The sequence below is a fragment of the Trichomycterus rosablanca genome, chromosome 13, assembly GCF_030014385.1.
Source record: "Trichomycterus rosablanca isolate fTriRos1 chromosome 13, fTriRos1.hap1, whole genome shotgun sequence".
In the NCBI taxonomy this organism is placed as follows: domain Eukaryota; kingdom Metazoa; phylum Chordata; class Actinopteri; order Siluriformes; family Trichomycteridae; genus Trichomycterus; species Trichomycterus rosablanca.
The window spans coordinates 9378311-9403306 of NC_086000.1; the positions used below are offsets into that span (position 1 = coordinate 9378311).

The 24996-nt window shown below is 41.2% G+C and overlaps 1 protein-coding gene across 1 annotated transcript in view; it reads right to left on the minus strand.

The window, feature by feature from the left end:
• Positions 1-24996, minus strand: part of asap2a (ArfGAP with SH3 domain, ankyrin repeat and PH domain 2a) — a 117320-nt gene that overhangs the window by 38555 nt on the left and 53769 nt on the right. The window contains exon 3 of the mRNA XM_063006704.1: positions 1561-1706. Within this exon, the coding sequence (XP_062862774.1) occupies positions 1561-1706 (146 nt within the window). The remainder of the gene's footprint in view (positions 1-1560; positions 1707-24996) is intronic.

The window sequence follows — 24996 nt, forward strand, 5'->3', positions numbered from 1 at the left end:
TGCTACACGTAAGCTAATGCTACTGCGCACTGAATTGACGTCACTAGACTGGAAGCCTCTTAAATAACCGCACGAAGCAGCGCGATTCACCAGTGTAACAGTGGAGTGATATTCACAAGTTTTAGTTTATATTTTTAGTAGCTAGCTACATTAAAGTAGAAAGCAAGGATGGTTGGGTGTTACACCTTTGGTTGTACTCACCAAAAGCGGGCCGCTCTTTCCGTCGATTCGATTGGTGTGGTTCAGTGACGTCTAATTATTGCGCAGTAGCATTAGCTTTCGTGTAGCATTATTAGTATTACGATCCTTTAACAACCTCGTAATTCAGAGGATCCAGTGATATACAGGAGAAAAATGTACACAGGACAAAACGTATAGGGTTCTGAACATGTTTATTTAGCACAGGATGCGTTAGAGCCGATTCTTTGAAAACATTCATTTTTCCTATAGGAAATCTGACTTAGACCCGGGTCTCCAAATATGGGCATAACGAGGACTACAGAATGACGCACGACTTCAGTGGTCTATGTCTAATCCACACTGTGTGGGTGTGGTAGGGCAGTAATGCAGGTTTAGCTGTTGGGTTTATAAACAGTAGGACACCTGTAAGTAGTTTTGGATAAGTATTAATGTGTCAAAATTAAAAGACTGACTTGACTCTCAAGGTTAATTTGCCGCTCAGGTGGCGCGGTGGTAAAAACACACGCTGCAACCAGAGCTGGGATCTCGAATACAACGTATCGAATCTCAGCTCTGCCTTGCCGGCTGAGGCTGAGCGGCCACATGAACAACGATTGGCCTGTTGTTCAGATAGGCGAGACTAAGGTCGGAAGTGGGTCTCTCTCTGTCAGACTGGTGCAATTACGACCTCTGCTGACACAGAGATGAGGAAAGAGTGCTCTTAGGGTGTGTCTCTCCGTACACAACGCTAGGTGGCGCAACACTCGTCAATGTGTGGGTGATGAGATGCATACGGCTTGCTGCCCACGTGTCAGAGGGGGGCGTGGGTTAGCTTCGATCTCCTCGGTCAGAGCAGGGATCGGCATAGGCGGAGGGGAAGCATGATGCAATCGGGCAATTGGACGTGCTAAAGGGCGAGAAAATGCATTTAAAAAATTTAAAATGTAAAAAAAGGTTAATTATGGCAGTGCCATCGGCCTGCTCAGGCTCTCAACAGTCACAACGGTGCCATCTTGCTGCCGCAACAGCAACTCCTAGTATCTGTTTGAGATGCCAGCATGAGCGGTGGACTAGAGAGGGGATAGCATGGTCATCCATACTGATACTCTCTGGATGAATCCACCACTGGCCAGTGAATAGACGCAGCCCGTGGATTAACATAGGTCAAAAAAGACTCGCGCAAGCCTGTAGCCTTCCTCGACCAGTCGGAGGAAACACAAGAACATCAGAAATATCCACATGGGGTTAAACATAGAGTTTAACTGCAGATATGGATTCGGTCTAAACCAGAAGGCTGCAGGGTGTGGCTTCTTGCTTATTAGTGGCATCTTATGCAAGTAATGTCCGTCTATGAAGATATTATGACCAAACAGCTCTTACTAGATTCTTGAAGAGTGCGGTGAGCTCCTTAGTAAACACGGAAAACTTGAGGAAGGCCGAGCCGAGGTCGGGGTCATCTCTGTACACACAGTTCTCACCAAACTTCTCCAGAGCCTGAGTATACTGCTCCTCATTCTCCACATGTGCTGAAAACACAATAAAAACAAAACATAACCACCATTGCAATGTACTCTGGGTAATGTAATGTGAGTTGTTGTAATCTAATGCAGAGACATAGTACAACACTAACAATGGACACAATATGTAGCAAGCAAATGAGGCTTGTTTGGAAGCTGGGGTCAGCCATTCTACAGTGCCTGTGGAGCAGACAGGTCCAGCAGAGGCTGCATAGCAGAGCCTGGATTTGACCCAACAATGTTCTATCTGATTGACAGCCCAAAGCTCTACTCACTAGTTAATGGGAATTAATAAAAGGAATATAAAGGTTTATAAAGGATTAATAAAGGTGTTCAAGCTGGAACGGTCCCAGCTTGAACACCTTTATTAATCCTTTATAAACCTTTATATACCTTTTATTAATTCCTATGAACACCTGTTTCCTTAAACTAGTCAATAATGTTCAAAAATAAACATTTCAATTTGATTTCTTAGTTTTTATGACTTTTTCATTTCGATTTCAGTGAGAATAAGTACAAACCCCATTTCGGGAAACATTGGCAGTGTCTGAGAGTGGGAAGGATGGGTAGGGTTTCTCATTACTGCCAGTGCAGCTACTCCTGCTGGCTGGTTGAGGCACCAGCACAAGCCGTGGAGTAAGGCATGGGGAATAAATCGACTCCTCATATGCAATACAGCTCTTTATGTAAATTCACACCAGCCAATGACTTTGCACATGTTGGAGGGGGCGAGTTCTATTCTGTGGCCCATCAACGGGTCCATGCAGGGGTGTTGCAAAAATTGTAATTGTAAAAATTGATGCAAAAAGTAGGGAAGAGAATCCTAATATACATTTAAGTGTGTATTGGTGAAGCGGAATAATCCGCTAGCACACCAGCGGCGAGATTCTGAGCTCTCGGGTTCGAATCTCTGCTCTGATACCCGTCGCCCTCCAGCAGGCTTTCAATTTTGCTGGGTGAGAAACTAATAACTAACTAATAACAACGCTGTGTAAGGACCTTGGTTGCCCACATATGCAAAGCCAACATCGCAGAATCCACCATCCACCAAGTATGGGTGAATAAGAAGGGATTGGTGGACTACACACACATCGGAGGGAGTGTGTGCCAGGTGAATAAAAAAGTGTATATAATCTCGAAAAACTAGTATTTCTTTATTTATGTATGAATGTGTAATATAGGCCTATTAAAGGTATTAAACCTTTAACCTACATTATAGTAACGTTAACAAATAAAATGACTTTTATACCACAATAATTTTACACAAAACTCAAGTTGCAAAAACTCATTTTAGGGAGGTACCCCCGGACCCGGACCTCAACCCCGACCCCTCAAGCCCATTAAAAAAAAAAAAAAAAAAAAAAAAAAAAAAAGCCTCTCGTACACACCAAAGAATATGGGTGATAACAGAACTTTTAGGAGCTGCTAACTGTTCGCATCACAAACGCATTAATGTGTACTACATAGTGCACTAGATAGTTTGAAAGATAATAGATTTATGTTCCCTACATAGTGCACTAGATTGTATATTAGAAAAGAATTTATGTTCCTTACTTAGTGCACTAGATAGTGTACTAGATAATAGACTTATGTTTCTTACATAATGCTTTAGGTAGCGTATTAGTTAACGGATTTAGGTTCCCTACATAGTGCACTAAATTGTATATCAGATAACGGATTTATGTTCCCTACATAGTGCACTAGATAGTATTTTAGTTATGAATTTATGTTGTCTACGTAGTGCACTAGATAGTGAATTAGACAATTGGTTTATGTTTCCTACACAGTGCACTAGATTGTATATCAGATAACGGATTTATGTTCCCTACATAGTGCACTAGATAGTGTATTAGATAACGCATTCATGTTCACTACATAGTGCACTAGAAAGTATAACTAGATGATGATTTGTGTTCCTTACAAAGTGCACTAGATAGTGTATTACATAATTAATTATGTTCCCTACATAGTGCACTAAATTGTATATCGGATAACGGATTTATGTTCCCTACATAGTGCATTAGATAGTGTATTACATAATTAATTATGGTCCCTACATAGTGCACTAAATTGTATATCATAACGGATTTATGTTTCCTACATAGTGCACTAGATAGTGTATTAGATAACGCATTCATGTTCACTACATAGTGCACTAGAAAGTATAACTAGATGATGATTTGTGTTCCTTACATAGTGCACTAGATAGTATTTTAGTTATGAATTAGACAATTGGTTTATGTTCCCTACACAGTGCACTAGATTGTATATCAGATAATGGATTTATGTTCCCTACATAGAGCACTAGATAGTGTATTACATAATTATGTTCCCTACATTGTGCACTAAATTGTATATCAGATAACGGATTTATGTTCCCTACATAGTGCACTAGATAGTGAATTAGACAATTGATTTATGTTCCCTACACAGTGCACTAGATTGTATATCAGATAATGAATTTATGTTCCCTACATAGTGCACTAGATAGTATTTTAGATATGAATTTATGTTCACTACATAGTGCACTAGAAAGTATAACTAGATGATATGTGTTCCTTAAATAGTGCACTAGATAGTGTATTACATAATTAATTATGTTCCCTACATAGTGCACTAAATTGTATATCAGATAACGGATTTATGTTCCCTACATAGTGCACTAGACAGTATATTAGACAATTGATTTATGTTCCCTACATAGTGCACTAAATTGTATATCAGATAACGGATTTATGTTCCCTACATAGTGCACTAGACAGTATATTAGACAATTGATTTATGTTCCATACACAGTGCACTAGATTGTATATCAGATCACGGATTTAAAACGCGATCGGGGAAAAATGTCTGTGTCGTCTGCGTGCGCGCGTGTGTGTGTGTGTGTGTGTGTGTGCGCTCTTGGCCGCTCGTTCTAGATTCCGGGAGATTTTATCTGACTTGCGGGCATCAGGGAGCTGCTATGTATATGCGGGAGACTTGGGACGTCTGCTAAACTGTTTATAATGTGAACGCAAATAAAAGCGTTCTTTAAATAGGCTGTTTTATATAAATCATGATGGATTTTGGACTTATCGGTGAGGCTGATGAATTTATGAGGCTACGCACTAAACAAAAGCATCAGATGAGCCAGAAAGCTGAAGGCTAAGTCATAATTACTTGGCAAGCTTTTTTTTATCCCCTCTTCTCAGTTGCTTCGGTTTTGGCTTCATTCCTTCCGCTCCAATCGTGTTGAGCCAGACACACATGGTATCTGTTTATTATTTTAATCTCCTCATTTCCACTCTCTGTTCACTGTAGCGTAAGATGAGACCGAACGTCCCCGATAGGAGCCGAATGGAAAATCAAACGTCCGAAATTCCACAACTTCCTTTAGTCCAGCAAAATACGACGAGCTGTTCCCTATCTGCTTCCCCTTCCCCGCGGTCACTGAGTTAACGTGATAGGACATGTTAAAAACAAAACATGCAATCAGTTCATTTCCCCGAACACATGGAAAATGTTCTGACGCTGTTAAAATCAGTCCAGTTCGTTCTGCCTCTGGGGAAAACGTGTAACACGCAGAGCGAACATAAAAACGTGTGTTGTGGGTTACAGGTGTGCGGCCAGGTTGAAGTTGCAATCAACACCTGTGCTGTGTACTTGTTTTGCTTGTATGTGTTATGTCTGCTTTTTATGTTATGTCTATATTTAGGTAAGAGAGGGCCCTTTGAAGAATTGGGCAAAATGTGAATTTCCAGTGACCTTTTAATGCAAACCAAAGTCCCATGAATTGAAACAATATAAAAAATGTAAATAAAATGGACAGAATTTGTGTAGACTTCTTAATTATAACAGGGGGCGGCACGGTGGCTCGGTGGGTAGCACTGTCACATCACAGCAAGAAGGTCCCGGGTTCCATCCCCAGATGGGGCGGTCCGGGTCCTTTCTGTGCGGAGTTTGTATGTTCTCCCCGTGTCTGTGTGGGTTTCCTCCGGGAGCTCCGGTTTCCTCCCACCGTCCAAAAACATGCAGTCAGGTTAACTGGAGACACTGAATTGCCCTATAAGTATGTTTATCTGCCCTGCGATGGACTGGCGTCCCATCCAGGGTGTTACTGTGTGCCTTGTGCCCATTGAAAAGCTGAGATTTTTGTATTTCAGTGTTTTTATGTTATATTTGTGTTATTTTCAGTGTATAAGTGTCAAAAACAACCCCATTATTTTACATTAGCTTAAAATATATATAGTAGCCGCTCAGGTGGCGCAGCGGTAAAAGAAACGTGCTGCAACCAGGGCTGGATTCTGAGAAGCGTGGTATCGAATCCAGCCTTGCTTTACCGGTTTGAAGCTGAGTGGCTATATGAGCAACGATTGGCCGGTTGCTCATGTGGGGGGTGGGACAAAGAACCGGATGTGGGTCTCTCTCTGTCAGAATGCGATTGCGTTCTCTGCCGGCTGATTGGAGGCGCTTACACAGAGATGGGAGAGGGTGCCCTTGGGGTGTGTCTCTCCGCATGCAACGCTAGGTGGCACCAAACTCGTCAATGTGTGGGTGGCAAAGATGCATCCGGCTGCTGCTCGTGTTTCGGAGGGGATACGGGTTAGCTTCAATCACCTCCGTCAGGGCAGGGTTCGGCATAGACAGAGAGGAAGCACGATGCTAATTGAACAATTGGATGCGCTAAAAAAAAAAGGGAGAAAAAGGGGTAAAAAAAAAAAATTTTTATAATAATAATAATATATATATACAGTATATATAGTACCACGAGACCATGGAATGCATTAACAGGTTTCCCATACATCCTTATGGTAAAAAAAATATCTTGTAACTCAAAATCTTTTAAATGCAGTTGTAGCCTAGAAGTTAAGGTCCTGGACTAGTAAGTAAGTCATTGGTTCGAACCCCACCACTGCCAGGTTGCCACTGTTGGGTCCTTGAGCAAGGCCCTTAACCCTCAATTGCTTGGACAATTTAGTGTCTCCAATTCACCTCACTTGCATGTCTTTGGAGTGCGGGAGGAAACCGGAGCATCCGAAGGAAACCCATGCGGACACGGGGAGAACATGCAAACTACACAGAAAGGACCCGGATCGCCCCACCTAAGTATCAAACCCAGGACCTTCTTGCTGTGAGGCGACAGTGCTACCCACTTAGCCACCGTGCCGCCCGCGCTTTGGATAAAAGCATCTGCTAAATGTTGAAAATGTAAGGGTAAACATAACGTCACTCCCAGAACCAATTGACATCCAGTTTCAATGTACTACTGTATTTGTGAAGGTAAAATTATTATGTATTCTTTCTTGATATAGCACTTCAGCTGCTCAACGGTCTGGGTTTTTTGATAAAAGACAGGACTGGAATGCAGACAGGCCAGTCTAGCACCTGTACTCTCTCATTACAAAGCCATGTTGTTATAACACATGGCTTGATATCTGCTCCAATATGCATATGTTCCCACAAGGGTAATGGTGCCTTCATACGTGTGCAAGTTATCCATCATTAGCACTTTCACACCTCCATACCCTACCAAACACTAGCTTTTAAAAAGTCAAGATGGTCCTTTTTTATTTTTTTTACCTGAGAAACACAATGTTTATACTTTCCAAAAGCAATATGAAAGCTAGCCTTGTTAGAAGAAGACAAGAACATATAAAACTGCTCACAGACAGTGACTGGAGGCGATACTATCTGCGCTACTGTACCAGTTAAAGTATCCTATATGGTTCTTTATGGTATGGTAATCCAATTTAATCCAAGCAATAGCAGGCCTACAGTAGCACAGCTTTAGTGAGGGTGAGATGAAACCTGACAGTATTTACATTACTCACTTACTCATCCCAAACACAATTACTGAATGACATGAACCCAAAGAGAAACATCTGGCCTGGTATGAATAATAGCTCTTCTTCTTTGAGACGCTGTCTCTAAAATAGATACCATGATGAGTCAGAAAGTGGGGCAGAGACATGCCGATGTCTTGGAGGATTTCCAAAGTGGGGAAACAGTACAGACATGTCCAAAAACAGAACTTAAAAAACTATGTTAATGCATTTGGCAGTTACGTTTTTAAAATCCAATTTAACCCATAATTGTGACAGGATATCACAAGTTAACTCTGCATTTACACAAGCAACAAACAGCCATTCCAAAACTTATACAGCCATTCCAAAAGTAGAAACACAACAAAAGACAAACATACAGACCACTATGGCCTGCACTTTGACCCAACAGTAGGAGACACTGTGTCAGCAGTAAGGAAATGGATTTCTATCTAACCCTTCCTCCCGCAGACAAGGTCAACCATCAAACTAACCGTTATTGATGGTTTGTTTGTTTATTAGGATTTTAACGTCATGTTTTACACTTTGGTTACATTCATGACAGGAACGGTAGTCACTCATTACACAAGGTTCATCTGTTCACAAGGTTATATCGAACACGGTCAGTGGGAGTCTGTGGGAGAACATGCAAACTCCACACAGAAACCACAGACCACTCCACCTGGGGACCGAACCAAGCACCTTCTTGCTGTGAGGCGACAGTGCTACCCACTTATAAGGCCGTGCCGCCCTTATTGACGGTAGTAAACTAACTGAAGCTTGTGAGCGTTCCAAGGGGCACAATGTAGTAGAACATTTTATACCCAAAAACTGTAAATGAGCGTTTTCTATTGGCCTCCAGTCCAACGTTAAAGGATGTAGTTATATGGTTTTTGGTTCCTGGTTGGTGATGTCAAGACTTTAAAGACTAAAGAAAATATCATGTACTGAAATCATTTAATGTGATTTGGGTAATATTAAAATTGGGGTCTACTAAACATTTAATTAAGTATTAAAAGTATAAAGTAATTAAATAAGTAACATATTACAATTAAGGACATTGCTATAAATTATTTACACTATATGGCCAAAAGTATGTGGACACTTGGCCTGACTTGACCGGGCCCTGTTGGATATCCCATGCTAAATCATAGGCATTGATATGGATTTAAGGCCCCTATAACAGCCACAACTCTTCTGGGAAAGCACTGGGAATTCATGCCCAAACAGTCAATAATGCACTTCTGAGAAGAAAGCCAGTCATTGCCACAAATAAATATACCTGTTAGGAATTACTGTTGCTGTAGCATTTGAACTTGGGCTGGCACCGATGCGATACTCTGTATCGGTATCGGTCCGATATTGGCCCAAATCACTGAATCGGATAACGGAAGAAAAAAAAAAACGTGTAATCCGATCCGATACTTTTGTGTAATGTAAATAACACAATGTAAATGAGGCCATTGTTTGTGTGTAAAGCAAATATTATTGCCAACTCACTCTTGATGACATCAATAACATGTGCCACTGATCTACAACTCATCTGCAACAGCCATTCAGAAATTAAAACACACTGATCTACTTAAACTTTGAGCATTTTAAAAAAAATCATCTACTACTGCCACATTTAAAAACACTGTTTAAACACAATAAAAATCACTTTATAAATGATAAATCGCTCACCTGAGATAAAGAAAACATATCTTGTCCCGGCTTGGAGATATCTCACATCCTCAACGATTAATCCGTTAGTGTTATGAAATAAACAAACTACACCGTTACCCGTTTAATAATAAGCACGCTTTGGGTTTTAATCATCTAAAAACGTGGCAGAACTTTAACGGAAAATTTCAACCCTGTGTCAATTCTAATTGGTCAATCTTCCAATTGTGGACACTTTTGTTAAACAAGCCAAAGAATGCTACTAAATGTTCTGTGTGTAAAAGTTAAAATAAAAACAGCAGTTTTGCATAAGTGTGATGTTGTAGGTTCTGTATTTATTCCTTTAGAATATTTGTTTCACAGTCTGAGCATTGTTATTTAGATAGCTAGTTTAACCATGGTGCATTGAGACGTGTTATTACTGCTTAGTTGTTTGAGAGGAGAAATGACGGTATCGGATTGGTATCTGTATCGGCAGATACTCAATTTGCAGTATCGGTATCGGACATAAAAAAGTGGTATAGAGCCAGCCCTACTTTGACCTCCACACACTTTTGACCATATAGAAAACTGATATAAGATCATCAAAAACAAAATCATCATGTTAGTAGGGCAACATGGTCTGTACAATAAATAAGGTTATTAGTGAACTGTACTGTATTTAAAGAAGATTACTGACTGGCCAATGCAAACTCTGCTGTTTTCCATAATCAGATTACAGAACTGCATGAAACCTTGGTGTATCTGATTATTTTGTGGATGTAAATACACTCATTATAATGATGCAGAAGGGTTCAGATCTGCTTAATGCTAACATCTGCCTCTCTGCTCTGACTCATCACATACAATTTAAAAACAGACAGGCCGCCAGATCTGTCGTTTCTAAAGAAAGAAACAGAACTGTACCAAACAGCAGTGTTACATCTGTATTCGAGGGATTTTCCACTCTGACTCATGTTCACACTTGCAGTTAAATAAATAGACTTCATATTTATCATGCTTAATACTGTGATGTAGAACTTACACACTTAGTGTACTACATGTCTCATGCTCAAAAATAAAGTACCTCAGCAGTGTAGTGCTTATAGGCTCGAGTTTGAGTCTTAGTCATGCAATCTGCCTGACTGGGCACAAAAAAGATCCAATTTACTGGTCTGATTGAAGAAAGAATGGATGGGAAAACACCTCCTTGCTGCTGTGACAGCAATTCCAACTGTCTGCTAAAGGTGCCGGCATTATCTGCAACAGAATAAGGAAGAAGTACTGTAGTTCGTCTCTGTACGAACCCTTGGGCAGATGAGGCGTGTGCAAGGCTGCAAGGTGCAAGGTGAAATTAAGCAGAGGTTCGAAAGAGTACTAAAATATTGTACTCAAGTAAAAGTACTATTACTTTAATGAATTTTTACTTAAGTACAAGTAAAGTTACTAGTCTAAAAATCTACTCAAGTAAAAAGTAACTCATTTAAAATGTACTTAGAGTAAACTTCACTTAGTTACTTTTTTTAACAGGAGAGGGTGACAAGTGGATATAAATCTCACAATAGTTGTTTTTTATTCAAATATAATAGAAAAAAACATGTTGATACAACATTTAAAACATTTAGGGATGTGTAATGTGTCATTTAAGTACAGACCATCCCATAAAACTTTTTCAACCTGTATAACCACTAGTGATCGGTCGTTCGTGAATGATCCGATTCTATTGAACGGCTCTTTAAAATGAACGAAAGGAACCGAGTCGCGCCTTTGGCAGTCGTTATGTATATATATTAGGGCTGTCAAACGATTAAAATTTTTAATCGCGATTAATCTCAGAATTTCATATAGTTAATCGCGATTAATCGCATTAAAAAAAATCTGTGTAAATGTTATAGAAAACAAGGATTTTTAAGTGAAATGTTACAATTAAAATGGTGAACACATTTTATGCTAAATGTACTGATGTTAAAAACTGCTGGGACAAGAGAAAACTGTAAGGGAGTTTATTCACTCACATATTAGGCAGTAAATGTCAGATTGTAGGTTAGAATTTCTCCATCAGCAAACACTGTAGATCAGCGGTGCTTTAGGTGGGATAAGGCGTAGTTATTGTAACAGACTTTTCTGTGGTTGTATCGTGACAATGGTTTGATGGACGTTTCTACACGAAGTGAGTGTGTTTTGACCCTTTGGGGCTTCCATAGTTCATGAACTAACGTGCTTGACTCAGCTTTCCGGTATTCGGTACAGAAGAAGAAGTTAATTAAGTGTAATAAAGTGTTCTGCTCCCGACAACTTGTGAATATAGCGTGTATTTATTTCTTTATTAAGCAAGTACATCACTACGACGATCGGTTACATTATGTTAACAAACCGCAAATGAAAAACGGTGGCAAGTCCGACATTAAAATGTTTGTTCTACCAGTCAAGTCTCAACATGAACTAGAATCTGCGTTAACGGCACTATTTTTTTTAATCGCGTTAAGTTGAGGTCGCGTTAATGCGTTATTATCGCGTTAACTTCGACAGCCCTAATATATATATATATATATATTTTTTTTTTTTTTTTTTGCGCACTTCTTATCGGCGGTAATCCACCCATTCCACTTAGCAGACACAAACACAGGCACATCTCTGCACAAGAGAGGATTTTTCTGAAACTAAATGCAATGCAACCACAGTCTGTCTCTTCCCTGTAGTTTTTTCTCTATCACGTATTACCGAGCAGAATATAATAAAATGAAATGTAAGCCCAGTCTGGCTACAAGTTATACAACAGATGATTTATTGCAATTATTTTAAACTATTTTTGTTATTAAAATATACTTCGTCAATTTGTATACTTTTGACAACAATCTTTTTTTCTCATTTAAGTGTTGTTTGAATTAGATGATTGTTCATCACTGATATTAATATCGGGGCTGTATTATAATTACAGTAGCGCCTCTCGCTGCCTGAACAAAAGAATGAAGAGCCATTTCTTTGAACGGCTCTTTAAAAGGAACCGAGTCAAAAGATCCGACTCCCCATCACAGAATTTACTGCAGCAGTTTCCCAGACACGATTTTTGTAGCTTTTATTTTACTCAGTAACGGATCTTATTTAAAATGTAGCGAATTACAATTCTTAATACAAAACATACTTAAATAAAAGTAAAATTACTGGTTGTAAAATCCACTTTAAAAGTACAAGTACACAAAAAAACTACTCAATTACAGTAAAGCGAGTAAAAGTAATTTGTTACTTTCCACCTCTGAAATTAAGTATATTCAAACTAGGACAATGGAAAATAAATAAATAAGCTGCAGTGCCACAACAGGGATTCACATTACTTATTCAAAGATGAGGCACGGTGGCTTAGTGGGTAGCACTGTCGCCTCACAGCAAGAAGGAGCTGGGTTCGATCCCCAGGTGGGGCGGTCCAGGTCCTTTCTGTGTGGAGTTTGCATGTTTTCCCCGTGTCTGCGTGGGTTTTCTCCGGGGTCTCCGGTTTCCTCCCACGGTCCAAAGACATGCAGTGAGGTGAATTGGAGATACAAAATTGTCCATGACTGTGTTTGACATTAAAAAGACTTGAACTGATGAATCTTGTGTAATGAGTAACTACTGTTTCTGTCATGAATGTAACCAAAGTGTAAAAACATGGTGTTAAAATCACAATAAACAAACAAACAAAGCTATTTTACCAATTAGAGATTTTAAAAGCAAGTAGTCAATAAGTCGGGAACTTGCGCCCTTTCAGGTTCTACTGTTATAACAACAGTCCTCCATGCTGAGCTGTGTGTACACATTTAACACTGGTTGTGTTTGCACTGCAAACATACACGAGCTTCCTCCTGCTGTGCTGACCTCACTAATTGTTCTTCTTGTGTGCTGAACTGTGCCTGCTCATCCATGACTGTAATCTGCTGAGCACTGGAAACTGGTCCTCTCAGTTCAGTAAGACAGAGCGGTGAATCAGGGGATCGAACCCAGGACCTTCTTGCTGTGAGGTGACGGTGCTACCCACTGAGCCACCGTGCCACCCTCTGTGTCTCTTACAAGTGTACGTCAATTCTTTATTTAATTGCGTCTACACATCATATACCATGCCATTTCCTTACTCTCTTCCTTCCTGCCTACTTTATCTTGGTGTGGAGAGCTCTGCTGAGATTTTTCAACTTGTTATCTGTGTTTGATTATGTAACAGTGGTTGGACGTCCTTCCTCACAGGAAGTCTGGGTTTATACACTTGAACGCGTGCACACACATGGATAATTGAGCAATACAGTAGAGCCAATGAGAGGGATGTTTAATAGGCTGGAGCAAGTGACAAAAATATGGATGGAAAAGGTTGTATGCCATGTATGTTTGCCATTCATTTACATAGCATGTACTCCAGATACTAACTGCACAACTGAATAAACAGATTCCTCTGTCAGTAGGGGAGGGGAAGCACTGTTAGTAATGTGTATGTAACACCTGTACGTCCAACACCTGGAGACTCCAAAACAGCCTCCACGCTGAGTCACCGTCTCCACTTTCAAGCATCGTCTCCAAGCAGACCGAATTCCCCAAGGGACGTCGCCAACACAGGAGGGAACCAGTTGTTCGTTTACTGATCGCACAAGACTGCCGAGGTCATTTGTATGAGCTTGCACAGTGGTGCCCTTGGCATTTCCTAACCCTGTATACTAATCAAACTGTTTGTGTCCTGTGAAGAAATCCTTTCTTAGCTTCCAGTGAGTCACACAGCCATCAGTAATTGGGTAAATTATTGAGGCGTGATGATATACGGCCCAAACAGATGATCGTCAGGGAGCTTCAGAAAACCTCTGGCTTGCTACATGCAGAGATATAATGAGGTCCGGCGCTGTCAATCATCCCCTGTCTGTCTATCCCGGGTGCTTCTTGTTGCTTTTCTATCTCATTTCTTTCCTGGCTATTTTTCACTCTACACACCTCATTTCCAAAAAGAATAGAATAAAACAGAACGCCTTTATTTGTCATATATACAGTGTATCACGAAAGTGAGTACACCCCTCACATTTCTGCAAATATTTCATTACATCTTTTCATGGAACAACACTATAGACATGAAACTTGGATTTAACTTAGAGTAGTCAGTGTACATCTTGTATAGCAGTGTAGATTTACTGTCTTCTGAAAATAACTCAACACACAGCCATTAATGTCTAAATAGCTGGCAACATAAGTGAGTACACCCCACAGTGAACATGTCCAAATTGTGCCCAAATGTGTCGTTGTCCCTCCCTGGTGTCATGTGTCAAGGTCCCAGGTGTAAATGGGGAGCGGGGCTGTTAAATTTGGTGTTTTGGGTACAATTCTCTCATACTGGCCACTGGATATTCAACATGGCACCTCATGGCAAAGAACTCTCTGAGGATGTGAGAAATAGAATTGTTGCTCTCCACAAAGATGGCCTGGGCTATAAGAAGATTGCTAACACCCTGAAACTGAGCTACAGCATGGTGGCCAAGGTCATACAGCGGTTTTCCAGGACAGGTTCCACTCGGAACAGGCTTCGCCAGGGTCGACCAAAGAAGTTGAGTCCACGTGTTCGGCGTCATATCAAGAGGTTGGCTTTAAAAAATAGACACATGAGTGCTGCCAGCATTGCTGCAGAGGTTGAAGACGTGGGAGGTCAGCCCGTCAGTGCTCAGACCATACGCCGCACACTACATCAACTCGGTCTGCATGGTCGTCATCCCAGAAGGAAGCTGACGCACAAGAAAGCCCGCAAACAGTTTGCTGAAGACAAGCAGTCCAAGAACATGGATTACTGGAATGCCCTGTGGTCTGACGAGACCAAGATAAACTTGTTTGGCTCAGATGGTGTCCAGCATGTGTGGCGGCGCCCTGGTGAGAAGTACCAAGACAACTGTATCTTGCCTACAGTCAAGTATGGTGGTGGTAGCATCATGGTCTTGGGCTGCATGAGTGTTGCTGGCACTGGGGAGCTGCAGTTCATTGAGGGAAACATGAATTCCAACATGTACTGTGACATTCTGAAACAGAGCATGATCCCCTCCCTTCGAAAACTGGGCCTCAGGGCAGTTTTCCAACAGGATAACGACCCCAAACACAACCTCCAAGATGACAACTGCCTTGCTGAGGAAGCTGAAGGTAAAGGTGATGGACTAAACCCAATTGAGCACCTGTGGCGCATCCTCAAGTGGAAGGTGGAGGAGTTCAAGGTGTCTAACATCCACCAGCTCCGTGATGTCATCATGGAGGAGTGGAAGAGGATTCCAGTAGCAACCTGTGCAGCTCTGGTGAATTCCATGCCCAGGAGGGTTAAGGCAGTGCTGGATAATAATGGTGGTCACACAAAATATTGACACTTTAGGCACAATTTGGACATGTTCACTGTGGGGTGTACTCACTTATGTTGCCAGCTATTTAGACATTAATGGCTGTGTGTTGAGTTATTTTCAGAAGACAGTAAATCTACACTGCTATACAAGCTGTACACTGACTACTCTAAGTTATATCCAAGTTTCATGTCTACAGTGTTGTCCCATGAAAAGATATAATAAAATATTTGCAGAAATGTGAGGGGTGTACTCACTTTTGTGATACACTGTACATATACAGGTGTACAGTACAACGTAATTCCTTCTTCTCATATCCCAGGTTGTTTGGAAGCTGGGGTCAGAGCTCAGTGTCAGCCACTGTAATGCGCCTCTGGAGCCAAGAGGGTTAAGGGCTTCGCTCAAGGGCTCAACAGCTGGGATTCGAAATTTCAGCCTTTTAACTGATTGTCCAAAGCTCTACCCACTAGGCTACCACTGTCCCAAAAGTGATGAAAAAAAAAGTGTAATGACAACGAGAATCTGATTCGTAATTTCTGTTGAATTATTATTTAACTGACAAAAGCATGAAGAAAAGATTTAAGGTTTTTACTGAAATGTTCAACTTAAATGTATGACACATTTTAAAGGTGAAGCCTGCAACACAACCTATAAAAAGCTGAGAGAATAGTGTGTCTTACATCTTCATATATGGGTTAAATTACTGGAAATACAAGCATGATTTAGTCACATAATTAGTCATTAGTATCATTTAGTATATGGAGTTAAAATAGTAGATTGTACCAATTGGACTTTTGTTGGAAAAAGTATCCTATTGACTCATAATTAGGGCCCTACTGAAGTCACAGGAAAATGTGCTTAATCTCAAGGACCACATTTTTCACCGATTTTTCAAGAAAAGTGCCACATTTTACAGCAGTAATTAAAAAATAATCATAAGTTGAATGATGTCCGTGTTTTGACACCCCCTCTGTGTCCACAAATCAGTTGGGAGTTTTCCAAACTTAGTTACCGGAGTAGTGTTTTTAGCTGCTTTACACTTTGTCATCTTGGGCATTTTGTTTAACCATTTGTTTTTGGTATTTTTGGCAGTGATGGCCTAGTGGGTAGAGCTTTGGGCTATCAACCTGCAAGATTGGAGGTTCAAATCCAGGCTCTGCTATGCAGCCACTGTTGGGTCCTTGAGCAAGGCCCTTAACCCTGTCTGCTCCAGGGGCGCCATACGATGGCTGACCCTGCGCTCTGAACCCCAGCTTCCAAACAAGCTGGGATATGCGAAAAAAGAATTTAATTGTACTGTACACCTGTATATGTATATATCACAAATAAAGGATATCTTATCTTATCATCTTATTAGTGTAACCGAGTGTCCGTAAAGTTTGCTGAGTATAAAATAAGAGATAAGAAAGAAACTGTACATAGACAAACTATCTGGAGCATAATACCTTACTGGTTTGTTCTTTTGAGGCACAGCACAGAGTACAGAGAGATGATCACGTGTGTAGAGAAGCACACTTTTCCATTGATTTTGGAATCCCCAAAGGAAAAAAAAATCACTCAGGACGTAAACACATGCATCAAACATCGTCAGCACACAACACCACAAAAAAGTCTGTTACACTAACTTAATTACCGTATGATTGCTAGGACCAACTCATATTGCGCCTCATATTTCATACACTACACAAATAAAAAGTGTTAAATCACTAAACAAAAATCTTACACTTTGAATTTTATAGCAAATTGCATATTACACAGGTTTTACAATTACAATTCTTTTTAGTAAAGTTAACTAAAACTGTAGTTAAATTAATGGCCAAGATGTTATTGACTAGTAATTAATATTACTCATGGAAAGTGCACATACAAGTAGGTGTTTAATCTGTATTGTCATTGCATTCACCATAACTGTAACCCCAATTGTACCTACATTCACATAAACTACATCTCAATCCACAAAGCCCTACTACACCGCTAGTAGTGTACTGATGATCCACACTATTTCGGTTAGTAATATGAAGTTGGAGACAGCATGATGAACTCCCCCAGGGTCACTATAACTGCATACACAATTTTGCTGGCATTGCCTATATTGAAAAGGCATATTTATAGCTGTAAATTATTTCTCATCCACTAAAAAGAAAATCTGTTTCAAACTGACAGAAAGTGTGATTACCGCTCCATCTGTTGGCCCCTTGTTTGCATGAATGTAACCCTCTCTCACTCGCATTTTTGGCTCCACCTGCATTACACGTCTTACCAGGCCAGGTTTCATTAAAAATGAATGACTTCAGCATTTTCTGTGTCAAAACCTTGCTGGTGTGATTGCAAAGTATAAGTATTAAGAAGCACCCGCTGTTTTCTGCTCACGAATCTGTCGGACTGTTGGCCTCCTTCCCTGTCGGTGTCTCTTTCTCAGTCAGAGTCGCTGACAGCCTCTGCGGTGAATCTAACACTCCGGTGTATAACTAATCCTGCACTGACAGACAGAAGTGATTATTTTATAGTCTGTACTGAGAGAGCACTGCTGATGCTGACGTTTCTGCTACTATTTCTGCTTGCGGACTAAGAGTCGATCTCGGGGTTTGTTCGGGGGTGTTAAAGCAGGGGAATGGGTGGATGTTGGTTTATGCTTTGTCAGATGTGCTTAGAAGACCTAGTTGGAGGGTTTAACTGGTAATTAAAACAGATGTCAAGTAGTAAATCTGCAGTTGTGTGGATTTATGTATGATTGTAGGACTTTAAGTGCTATTATACACTGATCAGCCATAACATTAAAACCACCTCCTTGTTTCTACACTCACTGTCCATTTTATCAGCTCCACTTACCATATAGAAGCACTTTGTAGTTCTACAATTACTGACTGTAGTCCATCTGTTTCTCTGCATGCTTTGTTAGCCCCCTTTCATCCTGTTCTTCAATGGTCAGGACTCTCCCAGGACCACCACAGAGCAGGTATTATTTAGGTGGTGGATCATTCTCAGCACTGCAGTGACACTGACAGGGTGGTGGTGTGTTAGTGTGTGTTGTGCTGGTATGAGTGGATCAGACTCCAGAGAATAGTCCACCAACCAAAAACATCCAGCCAACAGCGCCCCGTGGGCAGCGTCCTGTTACCACTGATGAAACAGCAGCAATAGATGAGCGATCGTCTCTGACTTTACGTCTACAAGGTGGACCAACTAGGTAGGAGTGTCTAATAGAGTGGACAGTGAGTGGACACGGTTTTTAAAACCTCCAGCAGCGCTGCTGTGTCCGATCCACTCATACCAGCACAACACACACTAACACACCACCACCATGTCAGTATCACTGCAGTGCTGAGAATGATCCACCACCTAAATAATACCTACTCTGTGGTGGCCCTGTGGTGGTCCTAACCATTGAAGAACAGGGTGAAAGCAGGATAAAAAAGTATGTAGAGAAACAGATGGACTACAGTCAGTAATTGTAGAACTACAAAGTGCTTCTATATGGTAACTAAGGGAAAGAAGACACTTGTACTTGGCCTTAATTGATCTCATTTATAATAATAAACACAAGCTGAATGTCGATATCCTGAGAGATTGACATTTAGGTTCATTTTGACAGGTTATCTGTGTATTTAAGGTGCATCACTACATATTACGCACATATCTCCACCAAAATTAGCTTTATATTCAGCTACTACAAGACAAAGTGTGAAGCTGTCAAAGAATGAGAGGTGAGAGCACGTATTCACAGCGCAGAGGGTGTTTATGCAGCAGCCTGTTAAATATGGTACTTTTCCACAGCACAGTATGTTTTAAATCTGTGTTTCCACCTTTAGTGGTTGTTTCCATTGCCAATGAAGCCGTACTCTACCCCTGTAAGGCCCTGTAATCAAGCGTACTAATACAGAGCAGAAACTGTCCAGACTACGGACTGGTGAAATGTTATCGTCACATATCACCACTAAAATAAGATAATACAGGTGCCATATGTAACTCAACTGTAATGTACAGGGGTTGGACAATGAAACTGAAACACCTGGTTTTAGACCACAATAATTTATTAGTATGGTGTAAGGCCTCCTTTTGCGGCCAATACAGCGTCAATTCGTCTTGGAAATGACATATACAAGTCCTGCACAGTGGTCAGAGGGATTTTAAGCCATTCTTCTTGCAGGATAGTGGCCAGGTCACTACGTGATGCTGGTGGAGGAAAACGTTTCCTGACTCGCTTCTCCAAAACACCCCAAAGTGGCTCAATAATATTTAGATCTGGTGACTGTGCAGGCCATGGGAGATGTTCAACTTCACTTTCATGTTCATCAAACCAATCTTTCACCAGTCTTGCTGTGTGTATTGGTGCATTGTCATCCTGATACACGGCACCGCCTTCAGGATACAATGTTTGAACCATTGGATGCACATGGTCCTCCAGAATGGTTCGGTAGTCCTTGGCAGTGACGCGCCCATCTAGCACAAGTATTGGGCCAAGGGAATGCCATGATATGGCAGCCCAAACCATCACTGATCCACCCCCATGCTTCACTTGGGGCATGCAACAGTCTGGGTGGTACGCTTCTTTGGGGCTTCTCCACACCGTAACTCTCCCGGATGTGGGGAAAACAGTAAAGGTGGACTCATCAGAGAACAATACATGTTTCACATTGTCCACAGCCCAAGATTTGCGCTCCTTGCACCATTGAAACCGACGTTTGGCATTGGCACGAGTGACCAAAGGTTTGGCTATAGCAGCCCGGCCGTGTATATTGACCCTGTGGAGCTCCCGACGGACAGTTCTGGTGGAAACAGGAGAGTTGAGGTGCACATTTAATTCTGCCGTGATTTGGGCAGCCGTGGTTTTATGTTTTTTGGATACAATCCGGGTTAGCACCCGAACATCCCTTTCAGACAGCTTCCTCTTGCGTCCACAGTTAATCCTGTTGGATGTGGTTTGTCCTTCTTGGTGGTATGCTGACATTACCCTGGATACCGTGGCTCTTGATACATCACAAAGACTTGCTGTCTTGGTCACAGATTCGCCAGCAAGACGTGCACCAACAATTTGTCCTCTTTTGAACTCTGGTATGTCACCCATAATGTTGTGTGCATTGCAATATTTTGAGCAAAACTGTGCTCTTACCCTGCTAATTGAACCTTCACACTCTGCTCTTACTGGTGCAATGTGCAATTAATGAAGATTGGCCACCAGACTGGTCCAATTTAGCCATGAAACCTCCCACACTAAAATGACAGGTGTTTCAGTTTCCTTGTCCAACCCCTGTATATGGGTGATTCTTCAATTGCGGGCTCTTTTTACCAGCTTAACTTTTGAAAAATAAAATTAGTAATAATTTAGTTTTAATTATGTCAAGATAATGCTTACATGCTTTAGAGCAAAGACTTAATGATGGCTACAATTGAGCTTATATAGAATTTTAATATTTATATTTATTTGCGAAGTGGCATAGCAAAATGTCATTATGTGTTGGTAATGACGTGTTGCTAGCTAGGCCATGGATTTGCTAAAGCTAGTCAACAGCTAGAACAAGATGCACTTTAAATACATATAAATAATGTGTAAATTTTAATTTTTTTTGGTAAAGTACTGCCATACTGATGTAAATGGTAATGACGCTGAATAAATATACTCTATGATCAGGAGGAATACATGATTAAATTACTCACATTTCCAGACATTAAAATGTTCATCTTCTCTCATGGCTGGCATGTGCTTCCTTGCGAGTCTTTGTTTCCATGGGTACAACATAAACAAGTGTTACCTTCAAATGATTCCCTACAGAAACCACACTGTTGCGGTGATGACGATAATGCTGGGGACAGTAATATATTGCTCAAAAATATGCATAGGTTGTACAAATATGAAAAAAAAAATTACATTTTGTTTCTTTTTAAGTTATTATAAAACTCATATTGTGATTTTTATAATGAATTGATCACTTTTTAGCATTTTATTAGAGCAGAGAATTTTTAAAGTCTGGGTTGGGGACAAGGCCAAAGTAGCAAAATATTGATGTTTAAATCATCATAAAAAATGGAAATCATAATTATTTTGGTATGTAATTTTTTTTTTTGTGATGCAATGAATGATCTTTTTAATACCTAAAATATTTGTTTTGTAATAAAGTATTTTTAACACAAGTTTATAACCTAGGGACGTAAAAGTTCCCCCAATTGAAGGATCACCCGTATTATCAAAGCAGTAAACAAGGCTATAGAAAATTAAAGACCACTACTGTACTACTGTTCTACTACTGCTATTTACAGAATTTACTCTCAGTGTGGAGAACAGTGTGGAGAACGCAGAAACAGCCTCCTCCTACTTTCATGTGAACGCTTGCGCAAATGGAAACAGAAAACAGCGCATTAGGTGCAGTACAGACAGTTCAGGATTTGAATATGTATTGTACTGTTGGGTATTGTGTAATAAAAAGGGGGCTTTAGTGCTGATTAGATCAGCTGTTTAGCCAGCACGCTTGGATGTAAAGGGTATCAAGTTAATTGTCTGCATGGCGGTGGGTGGTGTGGCAGCTTTTATAATTTCCTCAGTTGTCACTATGTCGAACTGTCGACTATACTAATATAGTTCACCTTAGATATACACAGATCAGGTATAACACTATGACCACCTTCCTAATATTGCGCTGGTCCTCCTTTTGCTGCACCATACGCAACAAACTGTGCTGCAGTGTGTATTCTGACACCTTTCTATCAGAACCAGCATTAACTTCTTCAGCAATCTGAGCTACAGTAGTTCGTCTGTTGGATCGGACCTCATGGGCCAGCCTTCGCTCCCCACGTGCATCAATGAGCCTTGGCCGCCCATGACCCTGTCGCCGGTTTACCACTGTTCCTTGCTTGGACCACTTTTGATAGATAACCACTGCAGACTGGGATTACCCCACAAGAGCTGCAACCCAGTCATCTAGCCATCACAATTTGAGCCTTGAGGATAACTCTGAGGATACAATGTTCACTTGCTGCCTAATATATCCCACCCACTAATTGGTGCCGTGATGAAGAGATAATCAATGTTATTCTTTTTACCTGTCAGTGGTCATACTTACATACTGTGTAAAATTTTTTTTTTTTAATTATCTATTTTTTCCCCACTTTTTTCCCCCAATTTTTTTTTATCCCTATTCTACTTGTGTCCAATTACCCTGACTGTGTCCTCTATACTGATTCGACCCTTTGCCGCTGACTGAGGACACGCAATCAGTACAGCCTGCATTTTTCACCTGCACGAGCTGAGTTCATACACAGAGAGACACTGCGCATGGAGGGTCACACCCCCCTCAGTGTTATTCCTCAGCCCTGTGCAGGCGCCGTCAGTCAACCAGCAGGGGCCGCAGTCGCACCAGTTATGAGGACCTATGCTCCGACTCTACCCTTAACCCTGAACAGTCAAACGTTGTTCATACTGCCGCCCAACCCAGTCGGAAAGGCAGAGCGATGTACCTAGAAACCCAACTCTGGTGCGCTACTGTACTTCACCGCTGCGCCACCTGCGGCCATACTGTGCATACTTGTCAGGTATGCAGACCAGAATGATCTGCTGTACTCACCCCTAAACATGGACGCAAAAAAAAATCTGTTATTTTTGTTAACTGCAGTTATGTTAAACTTAATCAAGAACTAATTTAATTATAGGTTAAACATTTGCTATTTAAACTGTCCCCCATAATCTAGTCATGTCCAATTACCCTAGATGCGTCCTCTATACTGAATCGACCCTTGACCGAGGACGCCTCTCAACTGACATGCGCCCCCTCCGGTACGCACAGTTAGTACAGATAGTGCATTTTTCACCTGCAAGAGTCAAGTTCTTATACTTGACAGGCACTGTGCACGGAGGGCCACACCCCCCATCAGCATTATTCCTCTGCCCTGTGAAGGCGTCATCACAGACACACCAGTTATGAGAACCTATGATCCGACGCTCTACCCTCTAACCCTGTACAACAGCCAAACATTGTTCATACTGCCGCCCAGCCCTGTCGGAGAGGCAGAGCTGAGGTTCGATACGATGTATTCAAAACCCCAACTCTGGTGCGCTAGCGTTCTTTACCGCTGCGCTACCTGAGCGGCCTAGATTCAGTTGTTTGATTGATACTTTAATGGGTCATTGGATGCTTGTCAGTAAAAATTTAACTAAGGATTGATGCAGGTCAGCAGTTAAAAAAAATTTGGGTAAAATTTGCATCTAGCCGCACCGAGCTTAACAGCCGTGCCTACTTCTGGGATTCCTTTTCAAAAACAAACAGATGACTGCAGATTCAGCACTTCTACTAGAATAACACTGACACCCAGGTCACCCCCACAGCAAAAACGCAACTGCACTCTTACAACTACTAGTGCACACAATGTCATTTTCAGCACCTCTTAGCAACTGGGTTTTTACAGTCAGCTATCAGATATTGAGTCTCTCAGATTTTCAGGCATATTTAAAATTGAGAATAGGCTTTTAAAAAGAATTAAAATCATAAAAAATAGCAGTAGGGATGTCAATAAATAAACGGTTAACTGATAATTGGCAAACAAGTTTATTTAGTTAGTTAGTTAGTTAGTTAGTTGTTTTATGCCGTTCTTACACCATGGTTATATTCACGGCTGGAAGGGTAGAAAATTATCATGTCAGTCTATCATCCTTGTCAAGTGCTGTTCTTATGTTGTTCCTATCCCTGATCCCCACCAGGGTATATTGCTGCTTATGCCTCCTCAGACCCATTTGTGCAGTAGGGCTGGGCGATTTTCACGATTAATTCAGTCAATTCGAATAAACGTTGTCACCCGATGTTAGAAATGTGACAATCGCCGCTCAGGTGGCGCAGCGGTAAAGTACGCTAGCTCACCAGAGTTGGGTTTCTAGATGCATCGTATCGAAACTCAGCTCTACCTTTCCGACTGGGTTGGGCGGCAGTATGAACAACGTTTGGCTGTTGTTCAGGGGCTTAGGGGTAGAGTCGGAGCATAGGTCCTCATAACTGCTACGACTGCGGCCCCTGGTGGTTGACTGACGCCGCCTGCACAGGGCTGAGGAATAACATTGAGGGGGGTGTGACCCTCCGTGCGCAGTGTCTCTCGGTGTATGAACTCGGCTCGTGCAGGTGAAAAATGCAGGCTGTACTGATTGCGTGCCGGAGGGGACACAAGTCAGTTGAGTGGCGTCCTCAGTCGGCGGCAAAAAGGCCGAGCCAGTATAGGGGACACAATCAGGGTAATTGGACACGAGTAGAATAGGGATAAAAATTGGGGGGAAAAAGTGGGGAAAAAAGTGGGGAAAAATAGATAATTAAAAAAATAAAATAAAAGAAATGTGACAATCGCGATTGTTTACATACTTTATACTTTAATTAAAATACTAACATGTCACGATGCGGAAACTGACCGGACGCTCGCGGAATATAAATCAAGGAAAGTTTAATATCAAAAGGGCAAAAACAGTGTACAAAACCAGAGGATAAACAGACAGGCAGCGAAAACCAAAACAGCAAAAAAACACAGTAAACGGAAGACAACAAGTGTCATACACGGTAATAAATAGATTCAGAA